At 42.2% G+C, this 27,748-nt stretch overlaps 1 protein-coding gene across 1 annotated transcript in view; it reads right to left on the bottom strand.

The window, feature by feature from the left end:
- OVCH2 (ovochymase 2) overlaps positions 1-27,748 on the bottom strand; it is an 881,024-nt gene that overhangs the window by 71,456 nt on the left and 781,820 nt on the right. The window contains exon 18 of the mRNA XM_085648218.1: positions 11,915-12,104. Coding sequence (XP_085504344.1) covers positions 11,915-12,104 — 190 coding nt within the window. The remainder of the gene's footprint in view (positions 1-11,914; positions 12,105-27,748) is intronic.

The following is a 27,748-nucleotide window of genomic DNA, read 5'->3' as shown; positions in this document are numbered from 1 at the left end:
AAAGCTAAAAACTACCAGAAATTTCATTTGCCAAATTTTTGGTTGAGAGAGGTCCCCACTGTGAACAATTCTGTGCACAGTGACACGATCATTTTGGGAAACTTTATGCGGGGCCTGATGACATTTGCCTGGAAGGGCGAAGCGCTTGTCACACGATTCCATTTGATGGCAGCAACAGCGAACCTTTTTCTCTGGCAGAAGTAGAAACTGCCAAAAGCAAGATAGTCCCGGCTAAAGCCCCAGGACCTGACGTTCTCCCCAGAGACCTGTTATTGCAGATTGGCAAAACTGATCACGCTACATCTCACTTCTAATCAATTTTATCTCTAATGGCTGCCCAGTACCGGAATCATGGAAGGGGGCGGAGGTAGTCCCGATTTATAAGAAGGGAGTTAGAGAGGACACTGCCAACTACAGACCAATTAACTTGATTGACGCAATCCAGAAAGTAGTTGGTAGGGTCCTGCTGCAGAGGATCCAATCCTGGGCTGAGGGCGAAGACATCCTCTCCCAATATCAGACAGGATTCAGGGTCAGCACCGGAACGGTGGATCAGGTGTTTAGGCTTCTCATGATCTACTGGAAAATCGTTGTGATCTGCAGAGGCAGTCTTTATCTAGCTTTCATAGATTTGAAGACTACCTTTGACCTGGTCCCCAGAAATAGGCTGTGGCAAATATTGGGAGATCTGGGCATCCCTCCATTAATCCTCAATTTACTGATACGCCTCCATGAGGGCAAATATGCACAGGTGAGATGGGGGTCTCAAGGCCAACTGACAGCAAGGATTCCGGTAAACAGGGGAGTGTGTCAGGGTTGTGTTATGGCACCTACCCCGTTCTCTTTATACGTGAACGGGGTGGTTAGCTTTCTACAAGAAGACCCAGCTGATGCCCCAGCGATAAGGTACCTACTCTCCTGTTTGCTGATGACACGTTGCTGATCTCCAAGACCCCAGCTGAGCTACAGAAACTATTGAGTAGATTCCAGTCTTTCTGTAACTCCAGGGGGCTGGTCATAAACACTTCTATGACCAAGTTTAATGACATTCAATCCCCACAAATCTTTTAGAAATAATCTCACTCTTGATGGGACATGTCTCGAAAGGGTCAGCACTTTTGATTATCTAGGCATCTGCCTCTCAGAAAACATGCTATGGAGGTTCCACCTCGATAAAATGCTTTTGAACCACAAACGTGCGGTCAGGGCACTAAGCAAAGAACATTGCTCCTCACAAAGCAGGCCTGTTGCCCCGGCCCTCACAGTTTATGATGCTAAGGCAGTTAGCTCGGCACTTTATGGTGCCGAACTATGGGGATTCGATAAGGTTGACGAGATCTGTAAGTCAGAACACAAGTTCTTGAGGGACCTGGTCATGTTACCCCAGAACGTCCCACTAATTCCCTTGATGTACAACATGGGTAGACGCTCATTCAGTGATATTGCAAAGCTACACCCGCTGCTCTTTTGGGCACGCATTAGGCAGACTGCCAAACTTAAGAACTATGCCAAAGCACTCACTGAAGTAATGAACCTTGATGTTAACCATAGGGTCAAGTGGCTATTCAATGTCAAGAAATTAATGACAACTATCAGACTCAAGGATTCTTAGGTCAACCAAATTCCACCGAGTAATGTTGAGCTGAAACGTAACTATTGGGACTGGATTGATAACCGGGATTTTAGTAATCCAAATGTTGGAAGGCTAACGGAAGACTTCTTCCAGTACAAACACAGTAAAAGCCTGGAACCATATTTGGATATAATCCAGATAACAAAAGACAGGGCACTTTACAGTCATTTTAGATTTGGGTCGCTCCCGGTTCGCGAACTGACTGCAAAATGGCACCCCCCAAAACAAACAACAGAAGACTGTCCTTGTTGTAGGGCACCAAAGGAGAGTATTGCCCACCTTATGTTTACCTGCCCGGCGTACGAAAGGGTAAGGTCTAGATGGTTAACACCGATCTGAAAGCAACTAGGCACTCTTGATCACCGTATTGCCTTACGCATTTTAAAATCTGATGCAAGAATACTTTTTGCTCTCGGAGTGGCCAAATTCATGAGTTGCGCCTGGATAGTCAGACATAATGTTTTAAGAAAGGCGACCTAACCCCATATTGCAAGTCCAATGGAGAATAAAGCAGAGCACATGAAGAATGATTAAGTAGTGCCCATTGAAACACCTACGCGTCGCCACTCATATAAGGTATGTAAGGTACACTGGGTTTTGCTTTTGAAAATTCTTCTTTTACTTTGGTTGTATCACAATGACATTTCTTATATTGAAATGTTATTTTATCATGTTCTGATTGATCAAATATAACTCATATGTGTTTTTTAATGTAAATATTTATCTGTATATAGTGTATTTTCTTTTTTAAAAACGACTTGTCTGATGCTTTTATGATACTCGCTATTGAAATAAAGCAAACTTGACTTGACTTGAATATGAGTTGGCACACAGCTATGCACCTTACAGGGAATGAAAAATGCTGCATCGTGATAGCTGATGGCCATACATAGGTGTGGTAGAGACTATCGATAACCAAAGCTCAAGTTAATCCCTGATTGTGGACATTCCTTTGATCAGTTTTGTTGACTTTGGTGACTCCTTTACCTTCCCAAAGACAGAGGTGCACTCTATTCCGTTAAACATCTGAGTTCATACCTTTGTTAGAGAAGAGGTAATGGAGATTGAGACCTGACTCAGACAGAGAGTAGAATAAGACTTTAGACAGGGGCATAACTGACACCACTGCAGCCCCTGCAGTGCAGGCCCCTCAGACTTCAGTGAATGAAGGGGACCCCCTCCGATTGTCGTTGCTGTAAATGTATTTGTGTCTATAAAGGAGCTGCAGTGAGCAGAATGCTCTGAGCTGACACAGGCAGACTGAGGACTGAAGAGAAAAAAAATAGTTAATTTGTGTCTCTTTGAGGCCCAGTCTGCAAGGCCTATTTCAAGAGTGGGTTGGGGCCCCCTCAGAGAAAGTATCTTTCATAGAGCACTTCTCATCTGAGAGGGAAAGAGGTTGTTCTGGACTGACCAGAGATGTAACATAGGCCCCTGCAATCCATGTGGTGCAGTGGCCCCACTCTGCCCCAAGGCTAGTGAATATCTTCCTTTCCTTGCCTATCTGCACCATTACCTTGTTACATATGGATACCTTCCCATTGCTTAATAATGCACTGTTACAAAATATTTTTTCAGCCTTATAAGGTCTTAAAAATCTGCTCTGCCCACTTCTCAAAACTCCAGATCTTTTTACCTTTATCATGTCTCCTACTCGCAAATTTGAAGGTTTACACCCATGTTTGGTGTCATAATACTCCTTGTACATTTGTTTAGTTCTATCAATCCGTGCTTTTACAACTTCATAATCCCACACCACTCTTTTGGTTTTTGGCATCCAACAGATATTATCCTTCGACAATGCGGTCCTTCCTATCATTAATTCAAAGGGACTATGTCCCATAGTGGAACATGGTGCTATCTTGAACGTCCATACCACACGGAACAATTAAATTTCCCACTCCATTCCATTGTTTTTAGATAACTGTATTGCTTATTTGATCACTCTATTAAATCTTTCAACTGCACCATTCCCGGTAGGATGGTAGATTGAGGTGGTACATTGTTTAATACCGTTGCACTTAAGGAAATTCTCAAACGCCTCAGCAATGAACTGAACCCCATTGTCAGTAGTGACTGATTTGGGTAGCCCATCCTTCTGGAAAATGTTCTCTAGGAATTTAATTTCAGTACAAGCATCGGTGTACTCTACAACTTCTACCTCTGGCCATTTCAAGTGATCAACTGCAACAATCAGATACTTTTTCATAGAACCATCCAAACTCGGGCATGTTATATCTACACCAATTTTCTCTCAAGGCATCTCTGGAATGCTGACAGGTCACAAAGGTGGTCTAACGGTGATGACTTTTTTCCGCATTCTCACACGATACGCAAAATCTGATCTTGCTTTCAATAGCCAAGCTCCTTACTGGCAACCAGTACCATTACTTTATATGGTTTTTCATCTTGGCTATTCCCAGGTGCCCTTCATGGCACAAATCCATTATGCTGGGTTGCAGACTCTGGTGTTATGACTCTTCTGTTCCTTAGTATTTTGTTATCTTCCATAGAGAACTCTTCCATTACTTCCCAGTACATCTTTAAATCATTGGGAAAATTACTCCTAACAGGCCATTGCACTTCCACCCCTTTCCCTACCTTGGCTCCACTATACTGCTCAATGTCTTCTCCTGGTGTATCAATTACCGGAAGTGGCAATCTGCTTAAGAAATCTGCTACCCTGTAACCGCACACCAGGCATTTACTGTACACTATCATTAAAATAAAGTAGCTTCACAGAAAATCTTGCGAAACGGGGAGATGCGGCATACAACCCTTTCGTATTCAGGAACTAAGTAAGCAGCTTATGGTCACTCCTCAAAACCACATGATTTCCCCAGATAAATAGCCTTTAGTGCTCCAACCCTCACACACAGGCTAAAGCCTCCCGTTTGATCACTGAATACTTTTCTTCAGTGGATGTTAACGTACGCAATCCAAAGGCTACCAACAACTCTTCACCCGTCTCATTCACCTGCGTGAGAACTGCACCAATGCCTTTGCCACTCGCATCTATGGTAACTGTAGACTTTAATGTGGGATCAAAACCTTGTAATGACACGGCCATGCATGTTTCTCATTTCACTGACTCAAATTCCTGCTGGCACACTGCTGACTACTCAAACTTGTTCCTGTTTTTGAGGAGTTGCCTAATGTTGTATGTCTTACTTGAGAACTTTGAATAAAATTCAACAAGCTCCAAGAATGCTCTAACCTCGTCCTTACTGCTAGGCACTGGTGACTTCTCTATAGCCTCCAGCAAATCCTTCTTTGGCTTAATACCCTCCACAGACACCTCATGTCCTAGGTACGTCACATTTTGTATGGTGGATTTATACTTTTTGAGCTCTGCAGTTAAACCCTAGGACCTTAAAATATCCATTACCTTCCTGACTGCTTTGTCATGGTCAACCTTTGTTTTCCCCATTATCAAGATGTCATCCTGAAAAAATATTATGTTGTTGACATCCTTGAACAACTCGATCATAATACGCTGGATCATTGCTGCCATTGAGGCTCGACCAAACAGAACTCTTACATACCTAAAACATCCAAATGGAGCAATGAATGTTGTAAATCTTTTGCTTTTCTTATGTCAGGGAACCTGGTAGTAAGCCGCAGTAGGTCTATTGTTGTGAACCATCTGCTTCCCCTGGAGAATGAGAGCATTCCCTTATTTTTGGCTAAGAGAACTGGTTCACGATTATGTTCCTGTTGAAATCTCTCATATCGACACACAATCTGAGTTTTCCATTCTCCTTTCAGGCAATAACTAATGAAGAAACCCACTTAGATGCCTCCACTCTCTCAGTTACTCCTTCAGCACACAATCTATTCCAGTTCACACTCAACTTCCTTCCATAAATCTAGGGGTATACTTCTTACTTAACCCCTTGCGTGCGGGTTTATTTCTCCCGCTGTGCGGGAGAAATAAACGGCGTTCGGGAACACGACGTCTCCCGGCAGTTGTGCGCACACGCCCACCGTAATGCACGACGGCCGGGAGACGTCGTGCGCACGCAAGGGGTTAATGCACCTGTGGCCTAGCATTACCGTTAGGCATGATTTTGTGCTGGAACCCTTTTAACTCTGGTTGCACCAGAAAAAACTTTAGGGTATTCCCTCAACACCTCTTGCTCCAACCCATCACTAGGTTGCACTACCAATACTGGGTATGGATTGTTGAGGTCAAGTGCAATTCCCAACTATCCTTAATTCCACCAGCCCAAAACCGAGGGACCTGCAGCAGCAACGTACAGTCTAAATATCGCCTCTCTATTTTTAAATTTGAATGGCAACACTCTCACTCCCTCCATTTTATAATCCTCCCTGTGAATGTTTTAGGACACGGATATGTAGTTTCTAACATGTCCCCCATATTTGGAACAAATTTCTCCTGCCACACCGTCCTATTTACTATAGTATAGGGTGAGCCTGAATCTGCTGTGACGGTTATAGTCATACCCCCTATAGTGATGCCACATTCTGCTTTTTTCCTCTGTTGTATGGCACCCACAGACACTTCCTCACCAACACTCAATACCAACATGTTCACATCTACGTTGTCTTACTCCTCCAACCCTGTAGAGGAATCCTGCGTAAGAGGATTCACACCTTTGTCTTTATGTTTCCCACACACCTTTACAAAGTGCCCAACCACTCTGCCTTTGGTTCCTTGCAGGGCATCTCTTGTACTTCGCCAGGTGCCATTTGCTTTCACACCTAGAACATCTACCCTTAAATACAGATTGTTCAGCCTGGTCTGTAACTTTTCCTCCCTTTACTTCTTTCTTAGTACCAAATTTATGAAACAATTGTGACTTGTTTTTAGCATGTATTTTATCTTCTACGCTTTTTTTTTTATCCTCACCAGTCTTCTCCTCTTTCTCTGGAATAACCGCTTTGTCACACCAGCCTGTCACTTCCCCTTTTTTTCACTACACTAACAACTTCTTGAAGTGTCGACTTCCTCATGGTCCATAAATCGTCTTGGATGTTAGCATTCACATCATGCATGACTATCTTGTATTAACTCATCACGTAAATTTGCAAATCTGCAGGTTAACACTAAATTCTTTAATGCTGCTACATAGTCCTCCACAGGTTCATCACTTTCTTGCTTTCTATGGAAAAACTTGTACCGGTCTACTGATTAGCAAATTGTAGGATTAAAGTACAAGTCTAAATCCTCTAATGCATCTTTGTAAACATCATCCTGTCCCTCTAGCCTGGTTTTCTTCTTTATATGATTATAACTCTTTAATCCACCAGTCCCTTAAACAATGCAATAAAATCTTTCTTTTTTTCAGATGTTAACTCCTCATCATTCGAAGGGTGATTTATAGTATTAAAAAAACTCCTTCCATTCATTCCATTTTAAAACCGGCTCCCCTTTGCTGCTAAAATGCTTGTGGAGGGGATAAATTCCACACGTTCCTTGAAGCCATAATAAATAGAAAGGTTCCCAAGCCCACTAACTGGTGAATTTACACACAGTGTTTTTTTTTCTACAGTACCTATGGGAATACAAACACGAAATGCTTCTGTAACTCTCATCAAACGGTGCCTACCGATGAAAATTCCCAAACAGGCCTTCGCGCAATAAACAGGCCACACTGATGTCTTTAAGCGTAAAAGGCCATTTATTAGGACCGGGCTGCACAACATAAACAACAACCAAATAACAATAACTAACCACAACCCCCCAACATGAACTCCAACTCCATACACTCCAGACTCACATTTCATTCCACTCCATGACCCACTCCGTTCTTCATCCATTTCTTCAGATCTCTTTTTAGCATCCTCCCCGATATCACCTGGCATTACACTCATGCCTCCAGTCCCTCCCATCATTCACTGTCCCCCCCGAGGGATGGGTGCGCCCACTAGTCGGTCCCCCACCCCTCCCAAGTACCGCCAACCTCACAGCCCGTCCTAAACTGGCACGCTCTGCCAACCCTACCCCGGAACCCTAATAACTGTAGGGTGGGTGGGTGGTTGGCCTTTCAAAACTATCCCACCCAACGATACCAGAATGCAGGAAGAGGAAGTTGCTGATCCCCTGAATTCTTATACCCACCCCCCAAACCACACCCCTTATCCCCCAGCCTGGCCCTCCCAGCGGAAAGACCCCGGGGGAAGACTAGTCTGCGACATTCACTTCCCCCGGGGCCCATCATTGTCATTAGATTCTGCTTTACTCAAGTGTGCCTGACGCAGATAATAACAGGTGGCCCTCATGTCACAAGCATGCTTGTCACTGAAGGAAACACACAAAGATGCCAGTAAGACATTCCCAAAGAGTTACCAATCACTTCAGAATTAAATTGCCTTGCAACAACATATCTGGTGCAGGAGAATGCTTCCGTCTGCTGGTAAATACACTATCGGTCTTCCCAAAAGATGGCTGCTGTGCGTCGTTGGATGTAATTCTCTACAGCTGGTTGGCCATTGTGTACGTGTACCTCCAAATATGTTTCTTTCGATATCCAATAGAGCTTGCTTCCGCACATGCACGTGTGTACTGCTCGTCTTGAGCTATCACCGCACGAACCTTAAGGTTCCCCTCGCGCTGGTCGCAGCCGTTGAATAATGGTTCAACCAAAAGTAAGTAGGCAAATTAAAGATTTACCTCACCGTGTTTCAAATGAGCTGGTGGCAAATTAGGACTAAAGCAAATCCTTAGTACGGCATCTGCGGTGTTAAAATTAACGGTCCTCACAGCAGTTCTAATGAGAACCAGCCAAGCTACACCAGTCGCGTGTAGATTCTTCATACCAGGACTACGCTGATACCCGTAGCCAAATCTGTAATGAAGAAGCTAACTCGTACTTCTTGGTAAAGCTTTATTGCTGTAATTCCGGTACACCACAAAGCAGATACTTCCACCCATAACCGGCTCTCATCGCGATCTCTCGTTCCACCCTCAGCGCTGCGTATTACCTAGTCAACATTCCGACCCATGTCACCATTGCAATTCTATTACATAGGCAGCCTTCTATGTTCCCTACAATTACACCACTGGCTTTAGGTGTCTACCCAGCAACGCTGTGTTGGAACATGAGACTTTTTCAACAACCTTCTGAACCTGAGAAAGATATATCTCACTCAACCAACATTTTGGATTCAATTCCATTGCACAGAGGTGATTCTCGCATGAGGGGCCTTCCCTCCACATTTCTTGCAATGGAATGACAGATATGTAAAACAGACCAGCACATGTGACATTCCGTAGAATCTACTTAAGGGTATCTTTTCCTTACATGACTTTTCAGGATACACAGACCCTCAACCAACTAGGCGGGGAACTTGTGGCAAACAATAATCTATAAATTCCTTTGTTAGAAAATGGTCCATGTTTCTACCATATTGCTGAATCGGGTCACCTGCATTAATCAGAACCTTTACCAAGTTATGCCCTAATCTATATCTGACTCTCTTGAATGATAAATAAATTGTTGAAGGTAGCATAAAACAAATATAAACATGCATACAAAGACACAAATGACAACTATATGTATGGTCAAACTGAACATGGTACCCTAGAGTCTTTTGGGCTGATATAAAAATAATAGGACATTTAATCCTTTTTAGACTTCCTTTATAAAAATGTAGAAAGGGGTGTTCTTTTCACTTGCATTGTAAAATCACATACTTATCATCACATGTGAGCCCAGCAACCACATGCATCATCACACTTGTGAGTTTCCACCGGTGATATATTATACATATATAAGCAAACCTATTGGATATTGATAGGGAAGCAAGTGTATGAGCATGGAGGGTCGGTTTACCCTAACCCTGGAGATTTTAAGGACCCATGGGCAGCAAGGTCCTGGTGTCCTTGTAGTCATACTCTGTAAAAAGAACAGTCAATGTCCAAAGTCCTGTCATTGAACTTAAAAGTTTAGCTCATGCATTCAAAAGGCCCTTTGACAGAAACAGCTTACTGCATCAGGAAGAAGCATTGGCAATTTACCTACTACTTTGGCTCCTGTGCCAGGATGTGTCTGGGTAGATGCAATGCTTTCCTTAAAAGGGGACTGGGTAGCTGTAAGTCAGCTACAACCCTTCCCAAATAGGGGTGTTTAGTGCCATGGCATCATGTGCATGCATCCGAATATGTGACGCTCCTGTATTCAATCACGTTTCCATTTCAGAGGTTGGTGCGAGCAGTGTCAGGCCCTAATGTTACGTGCAGGGCTCAACCACTGGCGCCACAGCATAAGAGGTCTTCTTTCTCAATACTGATTTTAGGAATATTTTGAAAAAACCTGGCATACATTGGTAGAAGGCTCATTTTATATACTTTCATACAATAGATCAAACAAAAGCTATATACCTTAGAGGAGATTTTGTATGTGTATACGCAGCCTTTTATATATTGGCAACAAGAAAGGGATTGTTACCCAGTATAATGCTAATGCATTATGTAAAGAAAACTCTGATCCAAGTATTTCCTATGCAGCCAGTAACTGGTGTTGCTAGATGAATGCAGATTTGTAATCAGTTATATCCCTAATTTATGTTCTGTGCTAGAAATAATTTCCTAAGCAGTAGTGACCACGGTATGCTATCAATCAGGCCAGGTTTGTGGGTCTTTTACTCTAATATCTGTTTTTTCCGACAAGTATATTATTGATGCATTGGTGATTTTGCACCGTTTCTAGAACGACCCAGGAAAGATGGTTCTCATTGTGACCTTTTTCCAGAAAGTTGGTTGTCATGTTCGTAGTTGGACATCAACATCGATGCTAGGATGTGAATTAATCTGAACTCCCAGCTGGACCCCTTGATGTTTGATATGTTCAAAGACAATGCCTCTTGGTGAATTAGAATTTGAATTTTTGGCTGGCTTTTAGTGTTCAATTAAATTGTTGTGACTGGTCCAGTTTGCCGGTCAAGGAACAGTGTGAGATGTTTGATGTAAGTGTGTCCTTGCCTCACTTCTTTTTCTCTTCTCTTCTGCCTCACCTATTTTTCTCTGCATCCTCTGGGGCTCCAGCCGTGTTTCATCTGCTGCATGGTTTCCCTGTCCTGCGTCTGCTCCCATGGCATCCTCACTGTTGAGGTGGGCTGGATATCATGGTGTTGTTTTACACACCAGAGGGCTGGGCAGGTGGCATTTGCGGGCAAGATATTCCCACAAGAAACATGTGCATTTGTGCAGGAGCTATATGCTGACAATGCTAACTGCAGACAAGCATGTAGTGGTCAAAATTTAGGTTTACATCTTTTTCCAATTGTAGGGAATCAATGCTGTTTGTCGCATATTTTTCCAAAGTAACATGGAAGCTGCAAGCATTTCCGGGATCACACAGGAAGCTGAGATGTAGTAGCCTATAAAAGGTGAGCAGGATTTTTGCGGGGTGCGTTGCAACACTTCATCTTCATTGCACTCAACTCCTCCATGCATTCCAGTCACTTATTTCCTGTTGGGTCCTTTTCGATCCTAGATGTTGTCTTGAGCTCTGCTTTTGTTTACCATCTTTAGTTGCTCTATTTTTTTCTTCTATCAATTACTGATGACCTAGGAATTCCTATTTTTGGAACTTACTTTCTAGTCTCACGTTTCTGACTTTACCTTTGATGATAAGTGGGCAGAGTTATCATCCCAACTGGTCTTGCGGCCTAAGATAAGGGTATGTCTTAGGTTGGCTGTCACCTTACAATTGCTCTAGTTTACAAGCTCACTGACAATCAGTAGGCTATTTTTCCTTGAAAGTAGGCAATAGACCTGATACTTTTGCAAAATTAATTCTTGCTGTTTTGTAAATCATCTGGGTCTAGTACATGTTACAGCATGAAAAATGTACACAACCTCCCTAAAAACGAAACTAACAATGCACAAGAGTTTTTCTTTAAATGGACTGGGAACAGTATTGTAGGCCCTTTTATTAAATTAAATACTGTGACTCTCTGAAAAAAAATGTTTTATTCAAGATTGAAGCAGTGCTAGCAATAACTTAAGTATTCATCGGGCTGCCAACATCCTGATACTGAAGGTAAAGTGTAAGAAGATTAAGGGTGAGGGCATGAAGAAAGGGAGCACATAGGCTTATCTGTACTACAGAAGAAAACAATTTGAAGAACATTTTCGGAAAAGTTTCTGAAATTTGATATGAAACAATTGCAGTTGTAGATCCAAAGCTTGATCGTCCCAGGGGTGCTCTAGAACAGAGAACTTTTGGCATTCCGCACCCGCACGGAATTAGCATAAAAGTGAACCCATCATATCTCATTACCACATCAAGTCATTAAGGTTAGATACTCTACCTTCATTATTGGCATTCCATCCAGTGTGTACACAGACTGTAGAAGGAGGCACAACATTGCATGAACTTGGCAAACATATTGGCAGAACATAATGATCCAGTTGTAAGGGTTCAGCTAGTAGCAGCAGTGCAATATCATAGGTTTTTGAGTACTTTTTGGGATAGAGAAAAATTTCCTTAACTAAACGTTTCTAGTGAAAAAAAGAAAACACACCCACATTAATATAATTGCACTCCATGTCTATTCAATAACTAGATAGCATTGTTTACATCATAAACAGTATCTACATTCCTCCACTGAATGAGGGATGTTGGCCTATTACAGGTGACTAATAGTAGTACCTCTTTAATCGGTTATGTTCATAACCATAAAAGAACATATCACAATACATATAAATCAAGCATAAAAACAACATACCTACAATATAGATATAAGTTAAATATACAATTATAAAATATACAGACATAAAAACCTCATAAAAATAACAACCCCAGTATCTCAGGTATAAAAATCTACTGATGGCAGCAACAGATGTAATCAGGCCAGAATGCCTCGATCAAATAGCGACTCTTAAAAAACAGGACTCAGTTAATATAATGTGTTCACTGGATAGGAGCTGGAGAAACATAAGGGCAGGTCGAACTTGCTTGAAATTCAAAGATTTCAATAAAGGCATGATGTACATTCTCCTAGGTAAGCTAAAATATCTACAGAACTTTATGAAACGTAGGGTGTCCTGTAGAGGCACAATGTTGAAGCCACAGGGACCCAAGGTACCCGACGAGCTCCTTCCACTAGGAGAAGCCAGAGAATAATGATTACCATTAGTGCAAATTGAAGATAAAGAAATTGAGTTGATAGTGTCAATGGCAATGTAAAATAATCTGAGTGACTGAAATAAAGATAGCCTGCACCATGAAGCGGGGTGCTGACAGGGCAGGACTGAACACAAATTACTCTTCACTCAGATGTTCTCCCAATTCCTCCTCAGGGTTCCACCCCAGTAGACTCGCAGTTTGAAGATATATAGTATATCTTGACTTTCTCCTTATGAGCTGCAGCATCTGTTGCTGGTCCCTGATAGTATGGAGTATTTGTTAGATTGCAAAATATAAGAATCTAGATCTATCTCTGCAGTGAACTTCAATAAAATGTCTGCCCATTGGATAATTAGGATCACCATTGTCAATAGGTCTCATATGTTCGAGAGTTCTATTCTTGACAGCATATATAGTGCTAAGTGTTCTGGAGGTGGAGAGGGGGGCAACAGAATTCTGCAGCTCAGGTGGAGAGTCATTATATTTTATAGAGCTTGAAACAAAGGGCTCACTGGGGTGAAACACTGAGGAGGAATTGAGACTACACCTAGGTGAAGACTCATTTTTATTCATTATGTAATATTTCCATGGCTGTGCTAATTCAAATCTGACCTTTCATTCATAGGTTTCCCAATATATATTTTAACTTGTGTGTATCTTTGATTTCTATTAAAGGAGGAAAGGAAGGGGATCTTGTACGAGATGTGATGATGCCTTTGTAGCGGGAGCCCCCTACCATTTCCTTCCATATTTCAATAGGGGGCTGATGTTACAGTCACATATAAGAGGACTCTTTTTTAAATATTTTATGTTTTCCAATGCTTTTGCCTTAGACACCTTATGGCAATCCATCTATAATGTTTATTACATGTTTCAACTTGGATATCCTACCTTTGATGTTTGGCTTTATTGCGTATAAGATGCCCACTTGGTCTTCATGCATGTGTTCCTCTTGAATTGCATATTCAGGTTTTGACTTTTGCTGGGGTTAGTGACTCCATGTATCTTGTGATTGACTCGTGTATAAATTAGAGACTTGGGGCCTCATGTAGGTAGCCAAATACCGGTCGGTAACGGCCGATTTTCGGTAATTATACCGTTACCGACCGGTATTTTGGCTTTTGAGATGTAGGGGGAGAATTTCTGTATTCGGAATTTACCGAATCGGTAAAATTACCGATTCGGTAATTTTACCGATTCGGTAAATTCCGAATACAGAAATGAGATGTAGGGGGACTGTGTGGTGTGTGTGGGGATTCGTTATTTACCACCAACTAATAGTTGGTGGTAAATGACGAATATGTGTGTAAATGCAATATTTTGCCCGTAGATGTGTGCAATGTGGCAGACACACATGCCCTCAGGGCATGTATGTGTGCCACATGTGCACACATGGCCGAATCAGGGGTGCAACAGGGTGTCAATGTGACACCCTGCCACCCTTGCATGTGCTCCCCCATTACCGAATCGGTATTTACCGATTCGGTAATGAGGCATACCTTCCCATCAATGGGAAGGTATGCCTCATTACCGAATCGGTAAATACCGATTCGGTAATTACCGAATTTTTCCGAATCGGTAATATTTACCGACCAATTACCTACATAGCATTTACCACTTCATAAATACCGAATCGGTATGATTCGGTATTTATGAAGTGGTAAATGCCAGCCCACCTACATAAGGCACTGGATATTGTATTTTGGTCAATTTCACATGGATATTGTAGTTTTAATACTAGCTAGGGGGGAGATACCCCAAATTATGCTGTGTTCCAGGGGTTGGATGATTTTGAGTAATAGAATGTGTTTCTGCTGCCTCAGTGCCTTCACTCATGCGCTGCCCTGTGATATTTTATGAGAGGTTACTGTGCAACTGTGGATTTGTTTACTCTCAAGACCATCTACAGTCAATGATATTTCGGTGTTACTGTGTTTTAGAATATACACAATTGCTTATTTTTTATTTATTTTAATTTGATGAGTTTTGAGTATATTTTGTATATGTGAGATATGCTACACCATTCAACATAGCAACCTATGTAAGCACCCTGTCTGCTTTCTATTTCTAAATGACTGGTATATTTATGGGTGAGGTAGAATCATGCCTGTCTTGTGATCAATGCAAAAAGAACAACTGATGGACAGAATGCAGAACAATGTCATACATTCACACCAGTACAGAGATCTGGGCCTATATCCATTGTTTATTTGCTCACCATGCCATTCCAGTTTGGACCCAGCCATATGCAAATCAGTCTTGAGCCAAGGCTGCTGTAGGCTGAAACACATCAGAGATGCCGTAGGAGTAATAAACCTCCTACGGTAGTGCACCAGGGGGCACGCTTGCAGAGAGGTGGAGAAAGGGAGCTTGGCCTCCGAAGTTCTCTTAGCAATCCTGCTGTGTGGGACTTACTGGAGGTAACAGGAGGGGTAGTTGGCCCCCAAGGAAATCCACCAGTAAGTCCCACACAGCAGGATTGCTGAGAGGTTGTCAGAGGCCACGCCCCATTTCTCCTCCACTCGGCAAGCGTGCCTTCTTGCGCACTACTAGTAGGGGATGAAGTCCCCTTGGCTATTGAGGGTCCTTGGGGGCCACCTAAACCCTGTTACCTCCAGTAAGTCACACACAGTGGGTTTGCGGAGAGGTTTTGCTGACAGATCATCAGAGGCCCTGCCCCCTTTCTCCACCAGTCTGCAAACGCACCTCCTGGCAGACTACTGCTTGGGGGAAGAAATTCACTTTAGTCCTGAGGCCCTCAGGAGGCAAGGGAACATCATCCCCTCACCAGCAGTGCACCGAGAGGTGCGTTTGCAGAGTGATTAAGAAAGGGGGCGTGGCCTCTGATCACCTCTCAGCAATCCCGCTGTGTGGGGCTTACTGGAGGTAACAGGAGGCCTTGTTGGCCCCTAAGGACCCTCAGCAGCCAAGGGGACATCATCCCCCAACCAGCAGAACCCCAGGAGGCGTGTTTGCACAGTGATGGGGAAAGGTGCAGGGTCTCCGGCAAGTTGCCGGGCTTTGTTTTTAATGTTTTCTTTTCTACGGGAAGTGAGGCTGCATAGCCCCGCTTCCCTGTGATGATTTTGGCCTTGGGGACCCCATCCCCCAGGACCAGGCATTTTAGGAATGAGGAGGGGGCTGCATGGCTCCCATCCTCAGGCTGTTTTTGGCCCCGGGGACCCTTCATCCCCCGGGGCCCGGCCTTTCTTTTATTTCCTTCTATTTTTTTAAAATAAAGGAAGGGGGGCATGTGCCCCCCTTCCCTGGGCCAATTGTGGGCCCGAGGACCCCTTTACGGGGCCTGCCCTTTATGTTATTTTCTTTTTAAAAAGGTTTAAACCTTGGAGGAGGGCCACGCGGCCCCTCCTGGGCTGATTTTGTCCACTAAACCCCATCCCCTGGGGCATGGTCACAGTAATGGATGCCCTGGTCCCACCCAGGGCACTCAGTTTTTTCACGTTTAAGAACACGGGTGAAGCCTGAAGGCCCCCGCGGTCCCTGCCAGCTCTCTGCGTCCTGCGGGAGCCGGCATTGGTTTTGGACTGAGGGAGTGATAACATGCAGCTCACTCTTTCCAAAAGCAATTCTGCTCCGCTTCTAGTAAGTGAGAGCATTTTCTGCTCTCACCTACTAGAAGCAGAGCAGAGTTTGCTATGGCTTTGCGGGAGCGGTGCTCCTGGCAAGCCATAGCAAACTGCAGTGTCCCAGGGGTGGGCACCCTGGGACATTGCTGGAGCCGGCCCTGGAGGGTGGCAGTCCCCAAGGCCATCCACAACTCCATGAGGGGAGCCGCTTGGCCCCCCCTTCATTACAGCAAACAGCTCCAGGGGGGGTGATCCCTGGGGCCACAGGGGGCCACACAGCCTCCCACTGTAATTTTAACCATTTGTCCTGGGGAGGTGACGGTCCCCGGGGCTGCAAGGGGCCCAGAAACCTCTGCATTAATATTTCATTTGGCCCCCGGGGCACCTCCTGCATCCATATAAGATTTGTCCTGGGGAAGTGGCGGTCCCCAGGGCACGGGGACTGCCTAGGGCAACACCTGCATACTTTAGTTAGTATGCCGAGGGAGGTGGAATTCCCTGGTGCTTTAAGGCTTCTAGGATGGGGGCCCCATGTGCCCCCTCCTACATAATATAGATATACCTCGGGGACCTGGCCCACCCTGGGGCTGATTCGAAACGAAGCATGGGAGTCCACGCTTTTTTTTTAAATTGAGGGATGCGTGGACCCAGTGCGACTCCCACCAATTTTTTATTTTTTATAAAATGCTTTTTTGCCCCTGTGGCGTCCCCGTGTGAGCCCCCTAAGAGGCCTAGGGGGTCAGGGTGCTTTGTTTTTTGTAATGTTTTTTTCTGTGGCTTGAATCAACCGAGTCACAAGATGGCTGCCAACACTTCCTGGTTTGAAGTGTTCCCAGCACGAGATCGGGAGTCGCAGATCCACTTCATACCATATATATACAACTGGAAATTTCTTTCAATAACGCTGAAACTACTGAACAGATTTACACCATTTAACAAAAAGGGTGCTTTCTGGGCCAACAGCTACCTTTCAGCCAAATTTGGTGTAATTCCGTTCAGTAGTTCAGGCTGTAGCTGTGTCTAAAGCTTCCAATGGAAATTAACGTTTTGGGACACTGCCTTTTTTTGGGCCCCCGCTGGACGGATCACCCCAAAAATTTTAACACAGCTGCTGAACTGGCAAATTAGGTTTAAAAAATTTGCGAAGATTCGTCAAACGATATTAAAGTTACTGGCAACTGAAATGCATATATATATATATTTATATTTCACTGAAAAAAATCTAAGGTTAGAGGGACGTTACAGTTACAACCACTTACATACCCAGTTACAAACCTATAGAACCACATGCACCCCTACCACAATCACTCATACACCCACTCACACACCTACTCGTGAACCCACTCACACACCCAGTCACACATGGATACATACAGCCATACTGCCACTCACCTAACATATGTTAGAAGTAGTACCATTCATTAGTAATACACAAAGTATAGTCATTTTACTTTATATGAGCTTAGTATATATTTTTAAGTCTCAGAAACTTTCACAAAATACTAACACTCACTGGATGATATCATCAGTGATGTCATTTGAGATGACATCAGTGATGTCATTAGTGATGTCACTGACTGTGTCATGAGTGATGTAATATGTAAGATTACAAGTAGTGCATTGCGGGGTGTAAGTTACAGTTAGCTCTGGTAACTGTAACCTTTGTTTTTTTCAGTGAATTTCTACTTTTTTTAAATTCTATTTCTTAACTATAACGTCCCTGTTACCTTTGGTTTTTTCAATGAATTTCTTAAGTTTTTTTAAATTCTGTTTCCTAACTGTAATGTCCCTGTAACCTTTGTTTTTTTAAGTGAATTTCTATGGTTACTAACATTCTATTTCCTAACTATAATGTCCCTGTAACCTTTGGTGCTTTTCAGTGAGTTTGTAAGGTTTTTAAATTCTATTTTGTAACTATAACGTACCTGTAACCATTGTTGTTTCAGTGGCTTTCTAAGGTTTTTATAAAAAAAAGTATTAATAACTGTAACATGTAACGTTTCAAAGTGGATGTGTGAGCACCTGTGTCGATGGGTAAGTGGGTGCACGAATCTCCGAGTAGGTTTATGAGCATGTGCGAGAGTGTCTGAGTAGGTCTGTGACTTGGTGTGTGAGTGTCTGAGTGGGACTGTGAGTGGGTACATGAGTCGCTTAGTGGGTCTTTGAGTGGGTGTGCGAGTCTCTGAATGGGTCAGTGAGTGGGTACATGAGTGCCTGAGTGGATTTGAGAGTGGGTGGGTGAGTCTCTCAGTGGAACTGTGAGTGGGTGCATAATTTCCTTGAGTGGATCTGTGAGTGGGTACTTAAGTGTCTGAGTGGGTTTGTGAGTTGGTGCATGATCCTCCGAGTGGGTGAGTGGGTGCACGAGTATCTGTGTGCATTTGTGAATGGGTACATGAGTTTTTAAATTCTGTTTCCTAGCTATAATGGCCCTGTAATCTTTGTTTTTTTGTGAATTTCTAAGGTTTTAAATTCCATTTCCCAACTATAATGATCCTGTAACCATTGTTTTTTCAATGGATTTCTAAGGTTTTTATAAAAAAATATTCATAACAGTAACCTGTAACATTTCAAAGTGTGTGTGTGAGCACCTGTGTGGTTGTGTGAGTGGGTGCATGAGCACCTGTGTGAATGTGTGAGTGGGTGCATGAGTCTGAGTGGGTGCATGAGTGGGTCTGTGAGTGGGTGTGTGAGTCTCTTAATAAGTCTGTGAGTGGGTGTGAGTTTCTTGAGTAAATATGTGAGTGAGGGTGAGAGAGTATGAGTTGTTCTGTAAGTGGGTACATAAGTGTCTGAGTGGGTCAGTGAGTGGGTACACTTGTCTGAGTAGGTCCATGAGTGGGTGTATGAGTATCTGAATGGGTCTCTCTGTGGCTGTGAGAGTGCCTGAGTGGGTCTGTGAGTAGGTGCATGAGTACCTGAGTGGGTATGTGATTGGGTATGAGAGTGTCTGAGTGGGTCTGTGAGTGGGTGCATGAGTGTCTGAGTGGTTCTATGAGTGTGTGCGAGAATGTCTGAGTAGGTCTGTGACTGGGAGTGTGAGTGCCTGAGTGGAACTGTGAGTGGGTTTATGAGTCACTGAGTGGGTCTGTGAGTGGGTGTGTGAGTCTTTGAGTGGGTGCATGAGTGCCTGAGTGGATTTGTGAGTAGGTGGGTGAGTCTCTCAGTGGATCTGTGAGTGGGTGCATGAGTGCCTGAGTAGATCTGTGAGTGGGTGCTTAAGTGGGTTTGTGAGTTGGTACATGCTCCTCCGAGTGGGTGAGTGGGTATATGAATATCTGTGTGCATTTCTGAGTGGGTGCATGAGTCCTTGCGTAGATCCATGAGTGGGTGTGTAAGTATCTGAATGGGTCTGTGAGTGGGTGTATGAGTGTCTGAGTGGGTGCGTAAGCCTTTGACTGAGTGAGTAGATGTGTGAGTGTCTGAGTGAGTGGGTGGGTGAGGCTCTCAGTGGGTCTGTGAGTAGGTGCATGAGTGCCTGAGTGGATCTGTGAGTGGGTGCTTAAGTAACTGAGTGGGTCATACACACACACTCTCATCCATACAGCCCCTCACACACACTCACTAAACCATATAGCCACAGACTCACCCACTCACTGATCCATACAGGCAGTTGTACACCCCCCACCCACTCACACAGACACTCATACACTCATACAGGTACTCAGATAACCAATCAAGGACCCATGCAACCACTCACATACCCACTCACACACCCATACAACAACTTAGACACCAACTGGCAGACTGATACAAACATTCACACAACCAGTCAATCACCCTTACATTCACTGAGACACCTAATCACTGACTTATACAGACAGTCACATACCCACTGAATCACCCATACAGGCACTCATACACCCACTGATTCTCCAATACATTGTGGTATATATATATATTTAAGCGAAAAAATAGGGGACAAACTAGCGCACCCTCCTGTCGCACAGCTGAGTGGGAATCTTCCCTCATAGTTACACATTCTTTTAGAAGTTGTCCATTTTCACCATTTTTAAGACCATCTTAAACTTCATGATTATATGATATATTCTATTTTTCTTCCGAACTTCATAAACCACTGCTGAGACAGCGAAATTCAATCCTGTTTCTTTATTTCATTTTTTCAAATGTCCACTGAGTGCTCATAAGGCATTTCGCAGTAACACGTTAAAATAAAGTTCAGAATCAAACGTTGCAGTAAAGATGACTCATTTCTTATGCCCAATGCATTTCGAGCCTAACTGGCTCTTCGTCAGGGGTCTCTGTAACATAAAAGACACATCTAGCTTAACCATTCACTGCTAACAAACCATATTTAAACCTAACAAAACATAACGAAATGTTCAAGTGTTATTCCCTCTACCCTAGTTCCCCCTCCCCTTCTATCTCAAATGCCTTAAAGTCCAAATGTTCCCAGACCCAGACAAATCCCTGTCCCTCCCACTCTCCCTCCTGACTACCTCGTTTCTTACTGAAATAAAATGTGAACAACCATTTATGTAGCCCTCAAAACAAATAACTTAGTTAGTACCCCAATTCAACTCATAATTCTCGCTTATGACCACTGTACTCCTCTCTCTTAGTTGATTAAGCACGTCTTGCCTACCTAATGCGAGTCTCCATCTGCAGCCTTAGCTTCATCGCACTCCTCTCTCTTCCTGATGCCATTAACCATACTGCCGGTCAACCGTTGAATTTTATGAGATAAGAACCTCCCCCGTATGTATCCAATCAGATGTGAATCCTCTCAAAACCAAACCACATGACCCGTGATTCCTGCAGCTGTACTAAATGATCTAACAACCTAACCTAAACTGCAGATCCCATAATGCCCTCCTCTACCTTATGGCTCACCTGAAACGAACCTTGATAAACAGAAACCCACCCAAAAAAATTTGGTGAACAAAAAATTACATAGTGAACAGAGAAATAAAAATAATAATAAATACCGTTACATTCATATTAAATTATGTGCAAAAAAATCTCTTGCTCTAACACCCAGTTCCCCTATATATATATTTAACATGACCATGTCATGAGTGATGTAATATGTGAGGTCATAAGCAGTGCACTATGGGGGTGTAAGTTATAGTTAGCTCAGGTAACTGTAACTGCTAAATGTCACAGTTTTTGTACAAGTGAAAACTGAGCCAAACTATAACTTCCCTGTAACCTTTGTTTTTTCAGTTAATTTCTATGTATTTTTAATAGTGTTTCCTAACTATAACATCCCTAAAACCTTTGTTTTTTTAAGTGAATATATATATATATATATTCACTGAAAAAACCATAGGTTTCAGGGGCGTTATAGTTAGGAATTGGCATTTAAAAAACCTTAGAAATTCACTGAAAAAACCAAAGGTTTCAGGGGCGTTATAGTTAGCTGGACATTTCCCTCGTACAAAACCCTAGAAATTCCCCTGTTATAGTTAGTTCAGCTAACTATAACTCGCACCCCCGCAATCCACTGCTGATGACGTCACATATTACATCACTCATGACATGGTCAGTGACATCACTGATGACATCACTGATGACATCTCAAATGACATCACTGTTGACATCACTGATGACATCATCCAGTAGGTATGTGTTTCTGTACAGTTTTAATATGTTTAATATATATAGGGAAAGGTCTGTTGAAGAATGAGTGGGTGTACAAGTGTGTGAATGGATGATTTTCTAGGTGTGTAACTGATTCTATAAGTAAGTCATTAAATGTATCTTACTGCAGACTAGTGACTAAACTTTGTGAATGTCTGTATGTGTCCGTGCGTAGGTGTATAAGTGGCTGCATGGTTTTGTGAATAGCTATATGAGTGTCTATATGGGTTATTGATTGGTTGTCTGAGTATCTGTATGGGTGCCTGAGTGTTTGTGTGGGTAGGGTGTGTGTGACTCTATGCATACATGTGTGAGTGGGGGATTCTATGGGTGCATGGTTTTAAGAGTGCATCTGTGATGGACTGTATGGTTGGGTGAGTGTATGTATGGGTGTGTTAGGGATTGAATGTATATCTCAGTGGTACATGTGTGACTAACTACATATGTGAAAGACAGTATATATACGTGTAAGAGTATATAAGTGGGTATATGTGAGAGTGTGTGATTGTGAGAGTGTGACTGTATGGATGAGTGTGTGCTTGTATCAAAGATTGTATAAGAGCGTAAGAATGTGGTACTATTATTATGAGTAAGTGAGTTTGAGTGTGTATAACTGCATAGGTGAGTAAATGGGAGTGTGATTAATTATTTGCATGACTGACTAGGTGTGTCAGTACCTCAATGGATGATTGGCGGTGTGTGAGTGTCTATCTAGGTGTATAAATGCATATGATAGTCTTGTACGGAGTGACTGTAAGTATGAGTGACTGTACAGGTGAGTGAGTGGAGGTGTATGTAGACCTAAGAGTTAATGAGTGGGTATGTAGTTATTGGTATTGGAGTATCTATGATTTTCAAAATGGCCGTCTGAAATTTTGAGTCAGTGTATCAAAGGTTATATTAGGGTGTGAGAAGATGCACTAATTTATCACATGGATGATGTCACAAGTGATGTCATGAGTGATGTCATTTGAGATGTCATCAGTGATGTCATCAGTGATGTCACTGACCATGTCATGAGTGATGTAATATGTGACGTCATCAGCAGTGCATTGTGGGGGCACGAGTTATAGTTAGCTGAACTAACTATAACAGGGGAATTTCTAGGGTTTTGTATGAGGGAAATGTCCAGCTAACTATAACGCCCCTGAAACCTATGGTTTTTTCAGTGAATTTCAAAGGTTTTTTAAATGCCAATTCCTAACTATAACGTGCATGAAACCTATGGTTTTTTCAGTGAATTTCAAAGGCTTTTTAAATGCTAATTCCTATCTATATCTTATCTCTGAAGATATCATGTTTAATGATTTTCATTGGATTTATATATTTTTCAAATTCAGTGTGTCAATTTCATAAAATTACGTTTTTTTTAAAATACTTTTTTATCACCATTTTTTAAACTTATTTTTTCAATTAATTCTTTTAAAAATTAAAAAATATTATTTGAACTTAATCGGTTTTTCAAACATATTTTTTTAACTATATGTTCAAAACTGTATTTTATATGTTTCTTTCACTGTTTTTGGTACCGCGCACCCTACGCGCACCTTTCTCGATCCCGACGCGATAGCATCCGCTCATGGTATGTGTTGGGTACGTGTTTAGTGCGTGATTGCAAAGCGACTCCCAGCCTATATGCGACACGTTCGATGTACGTAACGCAACGTTTACGCGCTTCTGCGATGCGTCATCTGCGTCTACGACGCGGTAGGTACGCGGATCCCGCAAAATATTTAACATTTAAAAAAACATATATATATGTATTTCATGTGGATATTAATTAAAGACAAACTCTAAACTAGTCTTAAAACTAATATATTTTTACATCTAATCCAATAATTTTTTTTAATTCAAATTCACGGATGCGCGCTGGGTGCGTGCTGCGTAAGCGCAGGGTGCGCGGATCCCATGTGACCTGCAAAAAAAGAGATTTGATTGGTTCATTACACTTCCTCTTCTAACTATTGAAAGACCCCACCCATTTCAATCATTCTTCTTTGACCTTCTTTAGAGCACCATCTCTTTGGAGAGAAGAAGATTTTTTAGACTAAGTTTACACTTAGCTCTAACTTTTTTCAACCAAAAATGGCTTCAGGGCAGCAGGCATCACCTGCATCACCTCATACTTCTGAGGATGAATTTTTGGTGGAGGCACCACCCAAAGAACGTTTTTCTTCAGTGGTGTGGAAATATTTTACTTTTCCCGAGGGGCAGAATAAGACCAATGCCACCTTGGTCACGTGCAAGATTTGCAAAAGAGTCCTGTCGTGAGGGGATCCTAACAAGAAATACTCTTGCGGCACGGCAAGTATGGTGAAGCACATGAGGACCCTTCATCCAAACAATCTTGCATGAGAAGAGTGCCGACGGATGAGAGACACTCCTGCGCCATCCACCTCATCGCAACCGAGCACATCAAGAGTGCATCCATCAGCCCAAACCTTGGACATCCGTCCTCAATTTCAATTTTTAAAAGTGCTCTGCACTAAGTGCAATGCGACTTTGTGCTATGGTGAGCAGTTGATCGATCTGATCTGCCGCCGGCAAGAAAGTCACATTTGCTATTTTTTTTTGTTGTTTTTTTTTATTGTTCCCTGAAGTTCATTGTTTGGTTTCTCCTGTTTGTTTTTTTTGCAGAATAACCAAAAACTTTAAAAATTGTTCAGAAAACTCAAAACAAATTATAAAAGAAGAAAGAAGAAAAAAAAAAGTTCTTGTAATAACTAACTTTCCTGGTTTAAAAAAAGAGCTAAATTTCTTTGTTAGTGTGTGAAAGTTTAGATGAATGTATGTGTAGTACGTAATTGACTGAATGAATGCATTAGTAGCGTATGGTGAATGTATAAGTGCAGAACTATGAGGAAGTGCTGCAGCACCACACAGTAACCTCTTTAACTGCAGTGTGCTGTAGTACTTCCGAAGCACAGAAATGCAACATATGTACATAAATATGTTGCAAATCTATGCTTCTCTCTGCACTGCTGCTTAAACTGCAGCCATGTGGTGACACAGGCACCCTTGCACCATAGTGCAAGGATATCTGTGTCATGTGCTGTTTGTTTTTGTGCAGGAAGACACACCTTCCTGCACAAAAACAATCAGAAAACGCATTTTTCTCCTTCAATGTATGCTGAACATTTTAGCATGCATTGAAGATATAAAAACATGGAGAAATTAAAACAATTCTCTTTCTTGTGCTTTCCTACACCAATTTTAGAATGGTGCAGCATTCACTCACATATCGAGATTTCTGATTTCTGATAAATCTAGACATGTGTCTTGTTCTATGAGTATTCAGTGCAATCATGCACAACAACACTTATAGAACACCCTTTCAGCGCAAAGTGGTGTGCATAATGAGGTTGTATTTACATGTAGTATAAAAAGTACACAGAGTGCTTTTTCCTCTCTTTGTAAATATGAAAGAGTGTCTTGCGCAATAACTATGTTACAAAAGGTGACATATTTCAGTTTTTAAAATTTCTTGCGAATGATAGAAGGTAAGCACAGAGTTTTGTCTCCAAAGATGTTCAAAGAAGAATGATTGAAATAATTGCGGTCCTTCAATAGCTAAAATAGGAAATATTAAGAACCCCTCAAATCTCTTTTTTAGCAGGTCACATGATATCAGATTATGGTCAGATTTCAAAACTACAAAGGTATAAACAGAGTGTTTTTAGAAACATGTTTCAACTTTGTAGCTTCTTGCAGACCTCCTCATTCTGCATATTGAGACTTAGTTAAACTTACCTTCACAGTAATAGGAATAAAAAATGGTACACATTTTTTTCACATTTTCATTCCAATCTAAATTCGTAAAAATAGCTTATTTTAAAATTTGGATCTGTGAAAGAAAAGGAAAAAAAAATTATAACGTAATAATAAATTTTTTACAACACAGCATAATTTCCACAAAGTAATTTTTTTGCCTTTTTTGCTGTTCTCAGAATATATTAAATTTCACTAAAAATAGTGATTTCAATCGTACTCATCACTTAACCGCGGGCAAAAGAAAACAATCTCAAAGATTGTTAAAAAAAAACCAACATGCTATTCTCAAAAAAAAAACAAGATGCAAATCACAGATATATAAAATGCATACAGTTAACAAAATTTTATAAGTTTAACTTACAAAAACTGTAAATGTTGTCACTTTAAAATATTCACCGAATCTAAGGATGAATTTTTGGAGGATGCACCACGCCCACAACGTTTTCCTTCAGTGATGTGGAAATTTTCTACTTTTCTCGAGGGGCAAACAAAGACCAATGCCACCTTCGTCACGCGCAAGATTTGCAAAAGAGTTCTGTTACGAGGGGATCCTAACAACAAATACTCGTGCGGCACAGCAAGTATGATGAAACACCTAAGGACCCTTCATCCAAACAATCTTGCACGAGAAGAGTGCAAACAGATGAGAAACACTCCTGTTCTGTATCTGTAAAAAAGAATCCTTAATAAATGTATATTAATAACTTTCAAATTTATACTATTCCATTACTGTACAATCACATTTTATATAATAACTGACTAAGAAACTATAGCCCTGAACCACAAGTGTGACGATGTTTAAAACACTACATGCACAATGCATACTACTTTGAAGCAGTTCATGCCCTAAAGCCTACCTCACTAAGGGCCATATATAGGTAGCTAAATACCGGTCGGTAACGGCCGAAATTCGGTAAATATCCCGTTACCAACCGGTATTTAGTCAAGTGAGATGTAGGAGGCCAAAAACCAGTTTTCGGTAAATATGAAGCGGTAAATACCGATTCATATTTACCGATTTCTAAAATACCAATTCATATTTACCGAATACATATTTTCCGATTCGGTAAATATGAAGTGGTAAATATGAAGTGGTAAATATGAAGTGGTAAATATGAAGTGGTAAAACAGAAAAAGATATGTAGGTAAATTCGGTAATTAAGAAATCCATGAAATTCGGTAATTAAGAGTCGGTAATTAACACAGATTGAAAGCAGGTGGTACGCATCAACAGTGCATATAAGCAATCCCAAAATGCAACAGCGTGGACAACATTGCCGCTCTGTATGTCACTGCAAGGCGCCTACGTCTACAGGCAGCAGGTCTGAGGATTTGGAGACGGGAGGAACGCATCTACAGACAGCGCATCACACTCTTTCAACAGACTGACGCAGAGATACATGAAAGGTACAGGCTACACCCACAAACCATCATGGACCTGATAAGGGACCTGCACCCACTCCTGGACCAGCCAACAAGAAGGGCGCATGCCATACCACCACATGTGCAGGTGCTCTGCAGCCTACATCTACTCGCATCTGGCAGTTACCAGGGGGTGATAGCTGCGGTGGGCGGTGTATCCCAGAGTTGCCTGTCCCGTTTCTTCAGGAAGTTCCTGGATGCCATGATGCAGAGAATGCACCACTACATCAGCTTCCCAAACACACAGGCTGAACTGCAGAAAACTAAAACTGACTTTTATCACATGGCACAGTTCCCCCATGTAATTGGCTGTATGGATGGCACACACATCCCAATCTGCCCACAAGCTGCCACTGAGCACATCTACAGGAACAGAAAGTCCACCCACTCCATCAATGTGCAGGTAATCTGCGATGCAGGGAACATCATCACTGATATTGTTGCGAAGTTTCCTGGGAGCACCCACGACTCCTACATCTTCCAGAACAGTGGGATCTACACACGACTGCTTGCCGGAGAATTTGGAGAAGGATACCTGCTAGGTAAGTAACAGTGACGCCCCATGATACTTGCAAATCATAGTATATTGAGGCATGTGACTGATGGTTCCCTTTTACTCACCTAGGCGACAG

Source organism: Triturus cristatus, chromosome 3_2, assembly GCF_964204655.1.
Source record: "Triturus cristatus chromosome 3_2, aTriCri1.1, whole genome shotgun sequence".
NCBI classification, from domain to species: domain Eukaryota; kingdom Metazoa; phylum Chordata; class Amphibia; order Caudata; family Salamandridae; genus Triturus; species Triturus cristatus.
Note: the sequence above shows the minus strand (reverse complement) of the source record. Positions and strands in the feature narration are given on the sequence as shown.